We start from the raw sequence: 19,700 nt of genomic DNA on the forward strand, positions 1-19,700 counted from the left end.
AGTTGTGACCAAGTTGGAAGAGCTAGCTGCTTAGTATGGAGCCTCAAAGGGTTTAAGTGATGCATTTATTTAAATACACTAGTACCAGCAATAACATTTGATGTTAATATTTTAATTTGATCACTTTACTGTTGATTTATATTATCCATATTACACTTTTAATTCCATTATCCACCTTCACGCTGAAAATGGGACTGTTTGGTTGGTTAATAACATGAGGTTTCAGTGAAGGGACAGTAAGACAACTGGGATTTATGTTTTTAATGGTTTGTTTGACACTGTCATCAAACCCATCACACACACAAGATTTGAAATGTTTTATTTTTATAGAATTCTGGACAACCAAATGTGTAAAATTAAAAAAAAAAAAAAAGAAAACCAACAGCAAAAGTGAAATTTCTTTCACTCTTATTTTTTTTTCCTTAAAAAAATATCAGCCTTTCCCCTTTGTTCACAAACCGTTTCCAAACTGGGACAAACAGAACATGATTAATTCTGAGAAGCTGGAAGGCCATTAACATTTGTTGGCAAATATAAATATAGTGGTTTGAACAGGGTCTCAAATAGCTCACATGGAAAGAGTGTACAGACGGTTTACATGACAGTAGGACACTCAACCCTGCCTGTATCAATTTCAATAATGTAGAAAACCAGGATCCTTATTTTCTGCTTTAAATCAATGCATTTATGACAAGGAAATATATACATTCAGCCAGCACTTACAGTCTCTGGTGTATGGTTTGTGTTGCCCCTTTGATCATGTTGATTGTCTATTCAGGGGCATAATTGTGAGAATATGAATAGTCTGTGTAATAATTTGGAGGCCCACCCCTGCCTGCCGGGTAACCCCAAGAGCAGGGTCCACCTCCAGTCCCACCGCCCCGCTCATGTCCTCGTCCTGGTCGAGGCCAAAGTCCTATTGGTGGGACTCCTCTCCCTCGATAACTTCCTAAAGAACCAGGACCCATAGCACCCATCAACGGCCCGTGGTCCATATGTGGAGGCATGCTACCTATACTACCATAGCCCACACCACACATTGGATGCGGAGGCAGCTTAGGTCTGAGTACAGAGCCCCCCCTGCTGGCCACTGTGGGAATACCCACAGATGCACCAAGGCTGTCAGCGCAATTCACCTGAGTCCTGACCCCCTGACTACCAGGGCTGCCACCTATAACAGCTTCTCCAGTTTTAGGCAGCCCACTGGGATCCACTGGGGCAGACGGGACCATGCCCTGGTTGCTTGCATTCTCACAAGTTGTGGTCCCTCCAGTCCCCCATACCCCATCCCCAGGTCCACTGAGTGTCCTGTCTGGTTGAGTGGGGGTCCCACTAGCATTCTTAGGGGTGCCAGCCATGTAACCTGGCTGACTTGCGTCACTAGGGTCTGTGAAGGGGACCATGGTGGTGAGTGGAGATGTCCCAGCAGCTCCAGCTACTCCAGTGTCCGAGCTATATCCATGACCCAGCATCATGAGGTGAGGTGGAGGGGGAGGCTTGACCTCCAAGGGGAGTGAGGCCAGGTTGGCTAGAGGTCCTGCTGTGGGAATGACAGGTGGGGTTGGGGCTGCAGAAGAAGCTGTGGTTGGAGGTTCCTGTGTGCTGCTGCAGGGGGAGGCAGGATAGGCTGGGGAGGCTGTATAGCTAGAGGAACCCGTATAGGATGACCACGAGGCTGAAGGACACAGGAAGCTCTGGTGGGGATTCACAGGGAAACCTCCCGGTGATAAGCTGCCAATGTCTGAAGAGCCCATGCCTATCTGGTTGGTGGCTTTAAATTGAGAGATGGCTGTTTTGAAAGCACTGTAGTTAGACAGTGTAGGCGTCGTCTCAGGGGTGGTCTGCTGGTCTGGGAGCGGAGGACGAAACTCCTCCCTCTCTGGCGGGGGTGGCTGCGGAGGCTTCTTTGCAACTTGCTGCTTCTGCTCTGGAGGATCTAATATGGTTGGTGGCTCGCCATCATCAGAGTCTAATGACATGTCCTCCTCTTCCACACACTCATCATTCACTACTGGGAGAGCAGGAGAGGGCAGAGAGAGAGTAATGGAAAAGTGGAAAGAAAGATCTTATCAACCAATGTGTTATGGCTGCATTAACAGCTTAAAAAAACTGCCTGGCAGTACATAAATCTTTAACTGGTGAGACGGCTGCAGAAAAAGTCAATTTAGCAAAACAATCAAGCCTACAGAAAACATGAAATCCAGAGTGTTTTAGTGTTCAGTGCCCCTGCTGACGCTACCCACCAGTAGAAGGAGGTGTTGGAAGCTCATTCTGATTAATGGATCCAATGAGACTGTGGAAACCGCTCATAACATCATCAATGCTCGCTATCACAATTCCATTTCTCGAGTACTGCAGGAACATCTCGAATGGTCTCTCTGTAAAAAATAAGTGTTTCCAGTAAGGAGAAGGACGGTTCCAACTACAACAGAATTTTTTTTTGACAACCTAATCGAGGATATGAGAGAATACAATCGTAAAGACCGCAACACTGGCACAAAGTTGACTTGCAACAACTTAACGAGGCGCATGGTAATAGTGATGAGGATAAATGTGAAATACCCGTAAGGAAAATGAGGTGTCGCTGTTGCGTGTGCTGGGCTTGGAGCTTGATGAGGCAGTCCAGATCCGGAGCCTGACGCGACTGGTTGTCACACTCGTGATAAGGGAGGAACTCCACTAAATGTTTTTTCTGATAGGCTGTCAGAAGGTTCAGCAGCCCCATGGCGTTAGTGTTTAACCTTTAAAGGGAAAAAGAAAAAAAAAAAAAAGCATAAGCATTTCCATATAGAGTAAAGATCAGTAAAGGCAAAAATTTTAATGTATATACTACTATTACGGGTAATCTTCAACTGACATACTGACCTCCCCAGCTCTTTAAGCTTCTTCTGGGACTTGCAGTGCACTTTCCACTGCCAGGGGTGTTCGGGGGTGCTCTGCTCCTCCAAGAACTTTAGCAACCCCTGCAAACGATCTGGACAAAACACCCAATACAAGCTTTCCATTATTGTTTGAGCATTATTTTTTTTTTTTTTGGACCTTGCACAGCTCACACAAAATAAAAGCATGACTTACCCTGCGTGATAAGATCAGGGTTGAGGACAAACTCATCAGAAACCATGAAGCCTCCGGACACAAACAGCTCATTGTAAGTGTGGTTCTTGACATCGTCCAGACTGTCCACTCCAGCAAAGCTCACTGAAGGTAACTTTTTCAAAGACACCAGAGCTGGAATCTGCAAGGTAAGGAAAAGGGTCATATATCCCCCCCACAAATGAAGCTACACTCGACAAAAATATAAACACACAAACCCAAAAGGTTAAATTAAAATGACCTATCCCTTAGCATGTCCATGCACGCCAGGAGGAATGGGACAAAATCCCACAGGCCACTATTGATAATCTGGTGATGTCCATGCGCCGCTGATGCATGACGCCAACAGTGGACACAGTGCCCTGAACTCTGATTGCCGACCACGCTGTGTTAACTTTGTGATAACACACAGACTGTTGCATAAAAATCGGAAACATAGGACTCTATTGAAGCCTGAAATGATAATGAGTGTGTACACTGTTTCGTGCACTTATATTTTTGTTGAGTAAACATTATAATTTTCTAAATGAAACATTTTTTAAAATGAAATATACAGTCCAGCATTTAGCATCAGGAAAGTGTCTGATCCCAAATGAACTCTTCAGAATCACTGAGACCCAAAAAGTGGACACAGCCAGTGTCATAAAGAACTATTTACACCATTAAGAAGAACAAAAAAACTGTAGGTGATTTTAAATATTTTCAAACCAGCCACCACCAAGTCAGCAGTTGGCTATTTCCTATTTTTTTTTTTAATCCGTAATTTAGCAACTGGGCTGTAAAAGTTATTTATTTACAGAAATTTTCTCAAGGACAGACACCACTAAATAAGCAAGATAAAATAACAGAAAAACAAAACAAAAAGCAAAAATAAATATTGTCATATAGCCTAATCTATTCATCCAACTGTCCAACATTACCAAAGTGCCCTGATTTCATCTTTTAGTGAGTCAGTTAAGCAACAGAAGCAACTGAGAGCCCAAAGAAAAATAAAAAATATCTGAAATGCTTGAAACTATCACCAAAGTACTTTGAACCTCCCCCAATACTGCCAGGCTGTGAATGTTTTTCCTGACTAGATCCCTGCTTCAGTTGTTTGTTAGTTTTGTTTACTGCACTTTGTGTGAAGTAAAATAAATTGAAATAATTAATGATAATATTTTGAAAGCATCACTGCTTTGCTATTGTGGCTAAAACATTTTCACAGCACTATATATGACTAAATGGAACGTGTAAATAATAGGCAACAAGAAGAAAAACAGCACTCTGCAGGAGATGTAAAAACTTGCCATTATTTATGCTTTATCACTACCTAGCTCAGCAGGTGCTGATTCATTTGAACTACATTGTGGATGTGAGAGACTGGAGAGGGTAACGGGGGGTGATCGTACCTTATGCACATGTGCAGCAATGTCCTCATTCCGAATGATGATGAGGAGCTTATCCAAACTGCCGCTGTTTTCCAAAAACGTCTGTGGGCTGCACTCACTGTTGCCAAGACTTTTCAAGTACTCCTTTGTGACAGACAAGAGAGGACGAGATTGTTAGAGACAGACAGATGAATGCGTCTTCTTCTCTTACTCAGTCAGGTACTGACAGATACAGAAAGAGCCGAGCGCTTAGACATGAACGTGCAGTGACAAAGAGGAGTAAGTGCAGCCTTGCACATTCCCACAATGACCTGCATTTTCACTCGTGTATGCATGTCGTCTGCAGAAATACATGTGCTCTTTGGCTCCAGTACAAGAACAAAAAAAAAAAAGAGGTGATGAAGAACGTGAAAGAAAACTGATGTACAGCCATATAAAATGGGCAGCAGCAATACCATTACTGCTGCAAACAATTTTCCCCATTTTTATTGCCTAAATCGCTCACAATCTTCTTCCAAATATTAGTTTTATCTAAATTTTTAAAGTGATATTCATCTTTTTTAATGAGCCCAGACTGCCATCAGTTTGCTTGTTATATATCTGACATTCCAGGAGTCAATGATATCTGAAGACTGCCACACAATGAAAATAGCAAAAGCTGAAAACTGAGAACATTAGAAGTGAAAACCAAAACTTGATCAAAATTTCAAGTAACCATTGCAGCTCTAAATAATGTTTTTAAGTAGCTCTTCTTAAATGGTAGGACTTTTTATGTCAACTGGGGGTGTTAGGGAGATACTGGGATCATAGACTGAGGACAGCGCACACTCATTAGCTAATGACTACTCACTCATAAGTCATTAGCCAGTGAGTATACCCTGGATACCCTCTGACCCTAATAATGACCATAATTTATAAAATGAACTTCAGATTTTATTAGACGTGATCTGAAACCCGTGCCTGAGCCCGGGTTTCTGAGTTCATGGAGCAAGGCAGCTGAGGGCCATTTTCCCATTAGGTTCTATATACCATGTAGTCCTTTTGAAACCAGAGGAGTTGCCCTCTGCTGGCCATTACAAAGAATGCATGTTTAAGGCACTGATATTTGCTGACCTGGATCCATTTTTTTAAACTATGATTGATGATTGTGATATTTAAGCAATTAAATATAGATATCCTAGGCTTATATTGAAAATAACTATGCCACTGTTATACATTTGCAGATTTACAGTCTCCCTCCACCTCTTAGTCATATTTGGAGTGTTCACTTGCCCAAAAACAGAGAAAAAAAATCCCATAACAAACAAAAGATAAACATGATATTTGTGCTTTTATCTTTTATCTTGATTTCAGGAAAGTCACAAACACCATTTTTATTATTTTCTGGCCTCCTACTGACAACAGATGTAACTGTAATCTTATTTACAGAATCCACCGGTTAATCAATAATCTTCTTTAAAAACACAATGACACATGTATTGTACCTTGATCTCCTTGCAGACAGCACTCTCCTCCCCCTCATCCCCAGAATAGATGTAGAATTTAACCGTATTCTTGGTAACATCCTTAAAAATCTCCACCAAGCTGCTGAAAACCTCGGGCTTCAACTGACCAATCAGGCTGCCAGCTAGCAGGCCAGGCCCACTGCCAGTAGTAGAGCCTGGGTTTTGAGAGTTCTGCTCCGGAGACTCTGCTGTGACTTGAGAAGGAGAGTAGACTTCTCCCCCCAGCTCTGACGACAGGGCCTCCAATTTAGTCTTAGTGGATGTCGTCTCTTTGATGGTGCTTGTTTTACTGCTCTGTGAGGAGGTGGCGCTCTTTGACAGGGAGGGGTCTGCTTTAGTTTTAGCAGTCTGGATAGGGGCAGGGGGTGGGGTTGTAAGATTAGATGCTGTCGCTGGGGGAGGTGGAGAAGTGACCTTGGAGGGAGCAGGTGGGGCTGGGATCAACTTGTCCATCTTCTCACACAGTGCTTTGACGTGCCCCTGAATGGGGACAGGGGAGATGTAGGGTACAACAAAGTGTGAGAAGCAGCTGTTGGGCACCCAGCAGTGGCGTGGAGGCAACCGGAGGGGCAATTGTGAGGAATAGCTGATCTGGTGAGTATGCATGATATTTTTAATGTCAGAAGAGAGGCTGTGAATTTCCTGGTTTAGTATGGTGTCCAGGCTGATGGAAGGCCTGAATGGAACCTCCTCTACAACTGGTAGTGTAGGTGCAGCCACCTTTTTTATTTCCACAACTGCAGGTGTTTTCGGGTCTGGGTCACTGTCTGCCACTATCATAGGCTTGGGCTCAAACTTTGGCTCGGACTTCAGCTCGAGCTTCAGTTCGGACTTCGGCTCGGACTTCAGTTCGGGTTTTAGTTCGGGCTTCGGTTCAAGCTTTGGCTCGGGCTTCACCTCGGGCTTCGGCTCAAGCTTCGGCTCATTAAAAGGCTGTGCTTTGTCTGGAGGGAACCAGATATGAAATTAGTCACAGTGATGGCTTGTTAACCCCAATATGTCTAAAAGATGGAAGCCAGTGTGAACTTATTGCTTTGTGGTACCTTCATTGGCAGGGATATCCCAGGCCGTGTTCTCCGATGTGTGTCCTTGCTCTGGTGGGGAGCCCAGGCTGAATGGACTACCTGGGCTACAGTCCATATCCTCCTGTGCAGAGAGAAAACACCAGTATATATTTTTAGGTCCAATAACATATTTCTACATCTTTGGATGGCAAAATTTTCCAAAATAACAACCATATTAGCTCTTTACATCTCACCTCCGTGTAGTTTGTTTGTGATGCCGGCTCGTTTTGTTTCTTAAGGTCTGGGTCATGGTAAATGGGTTCCACCCTTCCTGAACCCGTTGATGGTTCGCCGTGGTTTGAGTCCACGGACACTGAACCCTGAGCCACGGCTTTGTTGAGTGTGGCCAGAAGGATCTTGAGAAGGCGTTGGGTCTCGCTGACTGCTGAGGTATTGGTGTTGCCACGGGCCCTTAGGTCAGTGTCATAGATGCCCATGCTCTCCATTACTGCCGTCAGATTTTCATTCTGCCCACCCTCATCTACAATGTCGTCTGCTTGGGCACCTAGTGGGACACATGTAATTAATGTTAAGCATTTGTAAATAGATGTTTTGAAATTGCAGACGTGTCAAAATAGGTTTGAGGTTATTCTGAAACACTGTCCTTCTTTCATTGGTTTTCCATCAGAAAATAAAGACAAGTTTATTTTTCAGATGCAAAATGTCCTTCTCAGTAACCCCCCCCCGGTTAGCAATGAAAAGACAAGCATCTTGAAGTGAACCTGTTTAAAAATGTATTTAAATTATTCAATTACTGAGAACTAATCAGACTTTGTTGTGAAACTAATTAAATATTCATTCATTCAGAAGGAATTGGCTTTGACTTAAATTATACAACTGAAATCAAGCAACACAGGTGGTCGCAGCCCGCCTCACCTCTGCTGGGTTCTCCGTTGCTCAACTGATCTGTGCGTTGATGTTTGTTCGCGCCTCCTCTCTCGTCCCCTTCAAATTTCCTTTTCAGACTGTTGGCATCCCAGGCCCCGTCCTCTCCCCGCTCCTTCCCAGGGTCCTTCACGAGTGTTTTCTTATGAAGCTGAATCAGCTTAAGCAGCTGTTTCATTTTGTCTTTATCGTACTCATTCTGGGACAGCCGCAACCTCTGTGGCTGAGGCTGGGCCTCATCGTGGGACTTGTGTTGCAACTGGGCCCCATTTGAATGGGCCACCCCCAGCCTCCGTCTGCTGCTGCTGCTGCTGCTGTCTGTCGGTGGTTTCTCCTGAGCTGGCCTCTCTGGAGGCGGTCTCTCCTGGGATAGCCTTTCTGAGGGTCTCTCTGCTCTGTCAGAGCCTCTGTCCGAGCCACCCCAGTCAGAAACAGGGCTGTATTCCACTGGGGCTGGAGCGGGTGCGGGTATGGGTGTAGGGTTCCGTATTCGTTCAATGATGTCCTTCGACTTGTTCAGAGGTAAAATATAGTTGACGGGATTGTGAATGTACGATCGCAGCACAGCATCCATGTTACATTTGGGTCTAGGTGCTGTAATAGGGTTCGTCCTTTCATTTACATTATATTTGTAGTCGGGTAGAATGAATGGCCGCACAGTGCCTGAATCCATACGAGTTAGGTAATCGGAAGCCTGACGCTCCACCCCAGAGCTAAGGTCCTTGCCTGGGTTCGGGCGCAACTTGAACAGCGCATAGTGCAATGCAGGGATGAAAGCCTCCACAGATGACGTGAAAGATGGCTGAGGCTCCACTGTCAGCGGCTCTGGCTCGAACAGCCTCGATGCTGAGATGGAAGAAAAAAACATATCAGAATCATGCAAAAGACACCCATCTGGAGACGTGCCAGAAGAGCTTTCAGAAAGCCGACGCGACAAAGACATGAGTGATAAACACAAATGAACTATTCTCTAACAGAACCTTTTAATGCTTCACGGAGATGCCGGCACTCAGGCCCAGTCAGAAAATGTATGTATAGCCAATGAATATTACTTACAGTACTTGACAACCATCCTTGACTCCTGAAAGATGAATAATGCTTGCAGGTTCTTCTCAACCCGCCCCCGCCGCTCTAGAAAACAAACAGAAACCCTTTTTAAAACTGAACTCTCACCGGAGGCAACAAGTAGGTGTTCGACTCGCACAACAGAGATTTACGAGAAGAGAGTGGTAGAAAAAGCTTTCTGGCACCTTTGGACTCAAGCATCTGAGCCGAGGACAACAGGAAGAGAAAGCCTCTGTCAAATAAGGACTTCACCAGCACCTGAATAAGGAGAGTCGACACTGCAGTCAAAACACCAGGGAATATATCATTACCACATAATGAGAGCAATCATATTACCAGTCTGTTTCTGGAATGGATTTCATTTACTCGGTGTGTAAACGTTTACTAAACTGACAGGTTTATTTGTATTTGTTTAGAGTTACTAAAACAAATAAAACAAGATTACTTTGACAGCTTGTTTATGGAATTAAATCCGCCTTAATTATATCAAACAACTGTACAGAAACGCAATGTTGTCAAAACAGAGAGGCTCCTTTCATTCAAATATGTAACTCGATTCTTTCTCAGACAATCCAAAAATGATCCAAAGGGAACTTTTTTTTTTTTTTTTTTTACCTCAGTACTCGACATCCTGAGAATATGTTGCTCATGTTGCTGAATGAAACTGGGTAAGTTACAGGTATGTGACTCACCATCCGGTCTCTCTCCAGTTTGTTGACCAGTGCAGCCAAGCTGCCGCTGGTTGGTTTGCCTTTTCCATCCACCACCTCAAACAGGCTGCAGGACATCCCACACTTCATAACTGCAGACAGAAAGAAACAGGTGGAAATGCATAATTGCGCAACTCACCATGTAGTCATTTATGTTACACAAAATCATGCACAAAAATAGCTTCTGTGGATTTAATGAGACAGCCGGGTTTTCGTGATGCATGAACGCTTTTAGAAAAGCCTTACAAAGCAAATTTCAAATAATGCATAACTGCCCACAAGCCAGGGGCCATTAAGATCACTAGGAGAGAAAGAGAGAGAAATAAATGTGGTTTCTGGACTGACCTTCCCGTGATATGCTGTAGGTGTCCCAGGAAAAGAGCACTGAGGGAATCTTTCGCTTCACCTGCTCTAGCTGCATGCCCTGATTCACCTCTAACTTCTCAGGCCTGCACGGGGGCACATGTTAAATTAATCAAGAACATCAAACAACGAAAAAGGGAATTCTAGATTTTTCTTCTCTCCTACAAGATATGCACAGAGTTAAAGTTCAGCACATAAAAACCTTGTGTAGCAGAGCGTGTCCTTAATGATTAACAAAGAAAACTATAGTATCACCGTGGACCTATTGTCAGGACAGAAAGACCTGCATGAGAGACTAAAAGTTTACTCACAGTTTGAAAGGTAGGTAAGGACGTGCGGAGGATCGTAAACAGATAGGGAACAACTCCTGGCCCTTGTTCACTAGTGGACCGCTCCACACAGTGTAGCAGCTCTTCCCTGCAAGAAGCAGAAGCCAAAAGATCAGATATGAGATCAAAAGAAAGGCAAGCTATTAACTTTCTTTAACTGCTGCTTCTTTAATTTTACGTGCCAACTGATAGACAACATCATTATCACAATATGAACGCAGTCTCAAAAGACTGCCTGAATAGCAACGACTCAAACATTTTTCAGTGGGTTATTTGATGTTTGGGGTCAATGACAGCTGTGTGCCTGATAAAGCTTAAAGACAGATGAACCATATATCTATCCACACTTCAGTATTTGTTTACACGGCTCACTTGATATACAAGCCAGCTTACAAAAACATGACCCTCATTCAACGCAACACAAAGAAGCCAATTTATTTAATTGTATTTAAGAAAAGCTTCAAACATCATTACCTTTACTTCCTTCGGGGGAAATAGTGTTAAACCTGTTCAAGAGAAAAATAAAAAGCCTGTTTACAAAGTCGGTGGAGATGTAATACATTTCTTTCAAAACCTCCTAAATGGCCTAGAAATGCTTCATGGGTTTCACCGTTTCCTGCAGGATTATGTACCTGTGTGCAGTCATAGGAGTAGATGCAGCTTCCTTGCCTTTGTACTGAAAGGAAACCACAGCGTAGGGGCACACGTGCCTGGGCCGCGCTTTGATCTCATCGAATGCAAACTCGAAAAAAAATTGCTGCAAGACACAAAGGAAGATGGATCAAAACGCAGCACTAGATCCCAAGAACAACTGTGCAAGCACTTGGCAACAGTGGGGAGGAAGAACTATGTCTTAACAGGAAGGGACATCTGGGAGAACCCGGCTAATGCACGATAACACGCCACATTAAATAAATAGGTGAATAAAGAACCAGCACTTACCTGTGTAAGCTCAAAAGCCCTGTAAGACAGCAAAGATGTAACCCTGTTGGCACTTTTGGACAAGTGACAGTCAAACTTGGGTGAAGGTTCAATTGCGTTCTTCGGCGTGTTCTCGTGGATGTGCTTTATTCGTCCCTGTGAGACAAAACACATCTACTGACTTGAAGTCCAAATGGAAACAGAGGACTGTCAAAGATAGTGTGAAAAAAAGAAAGCTATTCATACCCTCATAACTTTAAAAATGATCATGTCTCCAAACGCGCCCACTTCAAAAGGATTGATTTGTAATAAATCTGAATATTTGGAGAGGTAAACACCTAAAAAATAAGTAAATAGGATTTTTAAAAAAAGAATTAAAGGAACACATATCAAAGATCAAATCAGTTTATGTCAATTAGTTGTGAAAGCTTGTTAATATGACTGAAAATCAATGTGCCCAAGAACTGTTCTTTACCTTTGACCTAAATTTTTAAATGCTTATGAAACATGCAGATCAGTAAAATAAAAACTGCAGTTATTCTGCAGAGACCGTTTCCATCTAACAGCAACACACAAGCATCCAACTTACCCACTGATGGATTTCCTAGTGTATTAATCTTACAGTGTCCAACTGATAAACCCTTCTCACAGATCCACTGGAGCTGGAAAATAAGAGAAAATGCAAAACTCAGTCACGAGTCAAAACCCTTCATGCCTCCCCAACTTGTCAATATTTTTCCACGTGTGAGAGCGAGGCTTTGCTAGCAGGCCAACCTTGGATTTGTCTGGGAAAAGGAAGCAGTACGACTCTGCGAGTTCTTGTTCGGTCCGCCCCTCCTGCTTCATCTCTCTCCGCTTTTCTATGAACTGGCAAGTAAAGAAGTAGATAATAAATGAGACATGCAGCCTGGCCATCACAAACTCACAATCTTTAACCTTTTTTGGCATAATTATTAAAAATTTCCTGACTTTCCTCCATTACTGACCTCTTTCTCCAGCAGCTCATTGTGAATTAGCCTGGCTTTACAGTAGGTGAAGGTTCCTCGCGATGATGAGTCCAGGTAAAACGAGGAGATGATCTTCACGAGGTCCTCAAACTCCCGGCTCTCGGGGGGCAGAAACTGGTACAAGCCTGCACACAGAGAAGTGAATCAGTGGATTAGTGTTTGCCATCTGCACTATGCAGAACTGAATGAATGAGCAGAGGACGATCACTTTGGAAAGCAGCATATTGAACTGGAGGCAGCTGCATCAATCTGATCACAAACATTTTCCCTCATTTAAATGATAACCGCACATTAAGATTTTAACATATATGGTTCTTTCTTAGGGAAACCGCACATGATGTATTAAAACTGAATATGTGTGTCACATGTTATCTTTTTAGATATCAAGCACACAAAACTGAAAGCGGACATTCAATGCTGCACTTAACTTTTTCTCTATAAACACCAACAGTACCAAAAATGTAATTAAGGAAAGAATCCACTTGTGTTTTTTACAATCCCATCAGCTACACTGACACTGCAGTAAAGTGGATGAAACCTAGTACCTGCCTTTATTTACATAAGGCTTATCATGTCAAACCAAACTCATGCAAAGAAGTGAAACCACCACTAGCAGACAACAAGCAACCTGAATGAGGCATCATCAACCTCAAGCTGTGTGGTAACAGGTAGTAAACATCCCTACTGTAAGCCAATATGACAAGAATACTGGAGACAGGGTAACGGAGGAACCAAGTCTACCTCAGCACTGTCAGGAAACTAACACACTTTATAAATTACTTATGCAACCTACTGTGCTAAAATAATGCAGGCATGGCAGCTTATAAGAGGCTGAATTTATAAGTCCAGCTACTTAATCTCAACTTTGCATATATCCAAATAACCGATGCTCCACAGCTTAGTTTGTAACCACCACTGTCCATCCACCTTTCTGAAAGAAAGATGGCCAATGTAGGCAGGTGAATGCACAGAGTAATGCTCTCCGGGGTACTCAGGTGAAGTGCAAAACTGATGCTCTGAAATGCCAGCAACATCAAGCTGGCCTTAGGGGTGGGCAGCCCCATTAAATGTGCCATGGTGCTGTGAAAACGTTCAGGGATGGACGTGTGGGGTGGATAAATCCGTGCCCTTCACCGAGGTCAAAGAGACACCCACATGTTGTCAGGTGATGACTACAACACGCTCATGACTCCTGCGGTATTATTCAATAACACTACGGTCCAGAGAAAGGTGAATAAACGAAACAAGGTGTGCTTTCAGATGACCAGTCTTCAAAGTGGCGCCTTCACACTCTCGTTGCTACCCGCTGGTTAACTTGAATGCCTGTGAAACCTGACTACCAAAGCTGGCGGTATGTCTGCAAACAACGCTACGCCAACCGAAACTATTCGTGTGCTTGAACTGCAGGATGGCAATCTAGTCTGAACTCAAAATGCTAACAAAATGTTTACATTTTGTTAAACCGATAAAACTGGCGAAAGAAGCCAGCTAGCTAGCACGCTAGCAACATGCAGCAGCAGAATTATGAAAGACACGACAGGCTCTGTTCAAAATAGCTGCGATACGGCACCACCTTTCCGTTCTCTTATCTTCCTCGGGATCTGGAAATTTCTCCGTGGCAGCTCATCAGTCGATTTCTGGGCAGGCAGAGGAGAACCGCTAAAGCTCCGAGCGTCCGCCTGCACGCTCCTCCGCCGCTCAGGGGCTTCTTGTTCGGGCATTACACTGTCTCCACATCCAGGCTGATCGCCATTTTGGTTGGCTGTGGCCGAGGTGGCGGCTGAATTCTTCTGGGGTTCGCCACCATCCGGGTGGAGATCCGTCGTCTCGGTACACTCTGAGTTCCTTTTTCCCACCGCGCTGGGGTTCAGGGCCATTTTCGGGCACCGTGCACGTAATAAAGACAATGTAGCTCTAACGATTACGGCACCGCTGTACACACACACTCTCCTCCTCACCCAGCCTCCGCCATTGTGAAAATGACGTACACGTTCTTCTCCACCACTGCAAAACGCTGCCGTCACTGTTTACATACAAGGAAATCCGCGCCACCCAGCGGTCGATAGACGTACTGCAACACATGACGCGGTGACCGTCTGTATGAGTGACTGCGGAGGGAACAGTGTGGCGAAAGTGAAACTATTTCTCCCATTTAAAAACAAGTCGATGAGAAAAAGGAAGAGGATGTGAAACACTGCTCTGAAATCGTGAATACCCTGACTGTGCGAGTTATGCATATTAATACCCTTGTGCATCATTTTTTATTTCATAAAAAAGCCTGTTCTTACACGTTTGCCCACAAATTGAAATATCAAGTAATAAATAAGTACTTACACTCATGTGCACTAAAATCTTGTGTGTGGACGCAACTATAGAGCAGTCAAACTATTGTAATACCCCATTCTACCACTGGGTAGTGGTAGAGAGGCTGTGATTCTCCTATGTACATTGGTAATTCACTTGTCTTCATATGATTTGATAAAATTCATATTTTAAAAGTCTTCTTTCGCCATAGCATATCATCTACCTACATCTCACCTGTCCCTTAGCACCCTCTTTTGTCACACAACCCTCTGCATATCCTCCTTCAATGCATCCATTCTCTGTGGTCTTCCATATTTCAGCATTATTTGTCCAATGTATCCACCATCTGTCCTCTGTACATGTCCAAACCATTTCAGCCTTGCCTCTCTAACTTTTATCTCCATATCATTCAACCTGAACTGTCCCTCTCATGTACTAATTTCTAATCCTGTTCGTCCTTCTGTCACCAATCACCTGCCTGCACTCTCTCCTTCACCTCTCTCTTGCGCACTGTCCTTTGCTTTGGATGGTTGACTCCAGGTATTTAAACTCTGCTACCTTCACTACCTCTACCCCTTTTCACCTTCACTGTTACATTTGTCTCCTTCTCATTCACATACATGTATTCTGTCTTGCTTCTACTGACTTTCATTCCTTTTCTCTCCAGAGCATACCTCCACCTCTCCAGGTTCTCTTCCAACTGCTCCCTACTCTCACAACAAATCACAATATCGTCTGTAAAAATCACCATCCACAGGCACCCCTGTCTGACCTCAATCTGTCCATCACCACTGCAAACAAACTGTCATTCCCACCACACATTGTCTCAGTGTCCTCATATATGCTTCTCTCTATTTAGAAGGTGAATACAATGTTTGTGCAAATTGTTCAACTGCAAGGCACAAAGCCTATAAACAATGTAATTTTAATAACACATAATAACAAGGCAGGAAGCTCACAGGTAGTCATTCCCTGTATAATAGTGGCATCTTTGATATGTGTAAATATGTTTTAATCAGGGGATAATCATGCTGCCCCTGCTGTAAATATCAAACTCCTTGTAGCGCAGATAATCTTTCAGCCTAGGAGGAAGAGGAAGGAAGCTGATAAAAACTGGTGCTCTCAAGCGCAGGCGATTGAGGTGCTCCCTTATCCGCAGGCGACACAGGTGCTTCAGGCTTCGTGCATTTCCTGTCAACCAAAGAAGTCAGTAAAGTCAGACTGCAGATAAAGCATACACTATTGCTGGCAATAAGTAGTAAGCAGTTCATACTTTGAATATGGCAGATTTCTGGCCACTGTTTCTGCTCCTGCAGGGTGTCCTTAAGTTTGGTGCAGAAGGAGACTTGGTCAGTGTAGTCAAGCATGATGCGCACTACCTGGGCAGATAAGTGCTTCAGCCAGGATACTGTTATCACCTCACAGAACTAGAAAGGAATAAAGACATGCGGCAGTCAAATAGAAACTTTGTAGAAAAGCATAACTCCATTGCACTCCACATGTTTCACTCTTTGCAACCTTTTTCTTAGAGAAAATGTGGCCTCACCACCATGTCTTTGATTACTGAGGTTGTCCAAGCAGTGTAATCATGGGAAATGTCACCATATGGACAGTCAAAGCAGCGCTTCACATCATAACCATGGTTCAGGATCATTCTCAGCATGACCTCATCTTTTAAAGCATACTGCAGCGCTGAGGGGAAGTGAGTGGTGTTGACACGGGAATAGTAGTTGACATTTGCCCCATACTTCAGCAAAGTGTTGATCAGTTCATAATTGCCCTGTCTAAGAGCCACCTGTAGACAGTTGATAGGATCCTGGTTCACGAGTGCCCCAGCCTCTAACAGTAAGCGGGTGCATTGGAGGTCATTGTTGGACACAGCAAAAAAGAGGGCAGACTTGCGGTCATCATCATAGTTGCGGCGGACCCTTGGGTGCAGCATGAAGTTTGGATCATAGCCGGCTTTGAGCAGGATCTCCACACACTGGGCATGTCCCCCAGCAGCTGCAGAATGGAGAGGACTCATCCCACTTTCCTTTACAGCATGCAGCTTAGTCACTGGGATGAGGTGTTCCAGTGCCCTGTAAAAAAAACAAACAAAGAAGACTTTTTATAAGAACATGCCATTGGTTGAAACACTATTTGAAAAATCAGAAGAACTAATACAGATAATCCTCACAGTCTGTGTCCATGGTATGCCACTCGATGAATTGGCAGGTGCCCACTATAAAGGGGTACATTTGGATCTGCACCATGTTCCAGCAGCAGGGAGATTACGTCAGGGTTTCCTGATGCTGCTGCATCAAACAAAATAGTACCCGATTCTGATTCACACCACACATGTGCTCCTACAAAACAAATAAAGGCATTCTGAGAACATGCATTTAACAGGCAATGTCCTGTACTGCATTTCCTTTTTGTCTGAGGCCAAAGTGTATAAGGCACGGGGGGGGCATATAGGCTGCTTTTGTCTTGATCTTGACTGATGCATGTTAAATCTGTGTCATACATAAACTTACTTATATACAGTCATCAGATTACATAAAGAAAAGCAAGAGGAGGTTAAATCACTATACTTACCTTTCTGTAACAGAACCTCCACTACATTCAGATGTCCATTCTGTGCAGCCAGAGCCAGTGGAGTTTTCTTTTTAATGTCACATGCGTTTGGGTTGGCACCAGACTCTAAGAGCAGATGCACAAAATTCTCCAAACCTAAAAAAGCGCACTCATGTAGAGCCGTCCTGTTCAGTGGTCCTGTTTGGTCTATTTTGGCACTGTAACGAAGCAACAGCGTGGCCAAATCATACTGATCATTTAGAATAGCTATGAAAAAAAAAAAAAAAGGAGCAGAAGAGAAAATGATTGGAAAATGTAAAAATATGTTGAGGTATCTCTAAAATAAAATGTGTTTGAAGTTAGATGAACTTAGTGTGAGATACCTGCCACTAATGGAGAATCCTGCTCATCATTCTGGAGGTCTGGGTTACTACCATTCTGTAAAAGGAATGTAGCGTTCTCTCTGAGCCCGTGGACCACAGCTAAAAACAGCGGCGTCTCACCCTTTAGAGTGCGACACTGGGCTGCACCCGGGGGTGATGCTGGAACCCAAACACCCAGGAACTGATCAACACCCAAGGATAGAAAATAACGAGCCTGTACAGTCACATGTTACAGCTACACTTACCTGAAAAGATAATCTCTAATGTCTTCTTATTCTGCTGCACTGCAGCCTCATGCAGCGGGATCCATCCTCGTTCATCAACTCTGGACTGAGTCTCTGGTTGGGCTGCAAGTCTGTTCAGGGCATCCTCATCACCTGGTTATGAAGACATGGACATAAAATTTTGAGCAAGATTCATGATTGTCTGAATCAGAGCTGAGGTTAAAAGTCATCAGCTTACCCTCCTTGATTGCTTTAAAAATCTCATCAGGGTCTTCACAGGGTTTCAGATCACTATTGAAAGTTATTGTACAGAATAAGGATTCACATAAAGAAAAAAAGGGGATGCATAATGCAGGTAAGGGTGTTTGAATGCTAGAGAAATAGACAGGAACCTTGGATTTAATCCTTTTAGTTTTCTATACTGAATTAGACTTTGTTCAATAATATATTGTGTTGCCTCATCTTCATCCAGGTCTTCCTCTGACTGATAAAAATCATCTTCTGTTTCCATGCTCATCTGAGTCTAAAAAGAGCCAATGCAGAAGGGGTTACTCCGAGGAGGCACAGCTATAAGGTAAACAAGAGGATTAAATCACACAGCACTCACAGTCCTGAATACCAACTGCAACACAGTGCAGCTAAGCAGGGAATCGTGGCAGTCAGCGTTATTGTTTTTACTTTATTGACACCACAACGCATGCAGGATATTGAATCTAATGATTTTAATCAGACCTATTGTCTCAATTTTCAGTTCAGTAACTCTCAACCTTACAAGCAGGTCACCAATATAGAAGCTGCATATTTTTTTTTTTATGGAGAAGTATGGAGATTCAAAAATGAATGCAGTGAGCATTTCTTAAAAAAAAGATTTAAAATAGCTAAAGAAATGTCACAAAAACAGAGGCTACAACACAACATGAAGTTATAAAATGTCTGTAACACGACAGCCTGGCATTCAAACTCCACACCAATCAATCAAGTTCTTAACCAAATGTGGTGTTTACCTTCAAATAGCTGTGCTCCCTATGTAGTTTTAACACCAGTATAGCCAGGGGGCTGCTTAGTAGCCACACATACTGCGGCTATTTATATCCCCCCCCCCTCCCCAGCACCACCGCACACACACTATAAATATCAGATCACAAGGTCTTCACAGCCAGTACCTAGCTCTGACCCACTAATGCTAAGCTCTGGAACAACTGCCATCATTCAGTTCACACACATCTAATATTTAAAAGCAAAGAAACAAACAGCGGGTTCACTTAGGCAGCTACACCTGCCATAAAATATCCATCCATCCATCCATCCATCCTCTTCTGCTCATCCAATGTGAAACACAATTTTTCTGATTTAACAAGCTTGTTTTCTTTGTGCTTAACACACTCTTAAGCAATATTTAATCTGTTATCATTCATGCTAAAAGACTATCTACTCAAATTGTTGCTGCACGTGGGGTGTATAAAAATCCATACACAGCTGACACTGAGGCAAAAGGAGACAAGCAGATGATTATGGAGGCAAGTGGGCAGAGAGAAAAAAGGACAAAAGCCCTAACAGGACAGAATAATTACATCAATCAAGCATTTCTGGCAAAACTAGTTTGGTAACACTGAAGGTCTTCATCATCAGTTTTTCTGTTCTAATTATATTCCATGGTTTTAATTTTAGAATAATAATTTCATTGCCCTTGTGGCCACCTTTTTATGTATTACATGTATTACAGTACATGACTGTAAATGCACCCAAAAAGTCATTCTACAGACACACCTGGCTAAATGCCTGCTTTAAAAACTGATAAGACATAATTGCGGTGAGACTGCTTCTATCCTTTAAGTAGTTGAAGAATGTTTGCGGTGTTCTTGCCTTATTATTATGTACTGCAGTCATATATTATAATAAAATAAGAAGCTGCAGGCAA

At 43.2% G+C, this 19,700-nt stretch overlaps 2 protein-coding genes across 3 annotated transcripts; both read right to left on the reverse strand.

Moving 5' to 3' along the window:
- Window positions 1-246: 246 nt before the first annotated feature.
- tasorb (transcription activation suppressor b) lies at window positions 247-14,301 on the reverse strand. Of its 2 annotated transcripts, none has more exons than XM_030733492.1 (23): window positions 13,886-14,301; window positions 12,292-12,437; window positions 12,080-12,172; window positions 11,895-11,967; window positions 11,552-11,643; window positions 11,327-11,461; window positions 11,017-11,141; window positions 10,859-10,890; window positions 10,367-10,472; window positions 10,038-10,141; window positions 9,675-9,784; window positions 9,168-9,240; window positions 8,974-9,048; window positions 7,909-8,763; window positions 7,227-7,537; window positions 7,012-7,114; window positions 5,948-6,912; window positions 4,485-4,607; window positions 3,076-3,235; window positions 2,866-2,974; window positions 2,563-2,741; window positions 2,244-2,378; window positions 247-2,008 (listed from the first exon to the last, which is right to left on the reverse strand). In XM_030733492.1, the coding sequence occupies exons 1-23, from the start codon at window positions 14,187-14,189 to the stop codon at window positions 771-773; spliced, it is 5,646 nt and encodes a 1,881-aa protein (XP_030589352.1). In that variant the 5' UTR covers window positions 14,190-14,301; the 3' UTR covers window positions 247-770. The 2 variants fall into 2 exon arrangements, with proteins under 2 accessions (XP_030589352.1, XP_030589351.1); XM_030733491.1 differs by having other exon boundaries at window positions 247-2,011.
- Window positions 14,302-15,631: 1,330 nt separating this feature from the next.
- Window positions 15,632-18,836, reverse strand: asb14b (ankyrin repeat and SOCS box containing 14b). The gene is made up of 10 exons (XM_030734404.1): window positions 18,787-18,836; window positions 18,175-18,305; window positions 18,021-18,073; window positions 17,804-17,935; window positions 17,559-17,717; window positions 17,197-17,442; window positions 16,796-16,964; window positions 16,163-16,697; window positions 15,890-16,043; window positions 15,632-15,807 (listed from the first exon to the last, which is right to left on the reverse strand). The coding sequence occupies exons 2-10, from the start codon at window positions 18,297-18,299 to the stop codon at window positions 15,632-15,634; spliced, it is 1,749 nt and encodes a 582-aa protein (XP_030590264.1). The 5' UTR covers window positions 18,300-18,305; window positions 18,787-18,836.
- Window positions 18,837-19,700: the final 864 nt, after the last annotated feature.

The sequence above is a fragment of the Archocentrus centrarchus genome, chromosome 7 (genome assembly GCF_007364275.1).
Source record: "Archocentrus centrarchus isolate MPI-CPG fArcCen1 chromosome 7, fArcCen1, whole genome shotgun sequence".
Classification (NCBI taxonomy): Eukaryota; Metazoa; Chordata; class Actinopteri; order Cichliformes; family Cichlidae; genus Archocentrus; species Archocentrus centrarchus.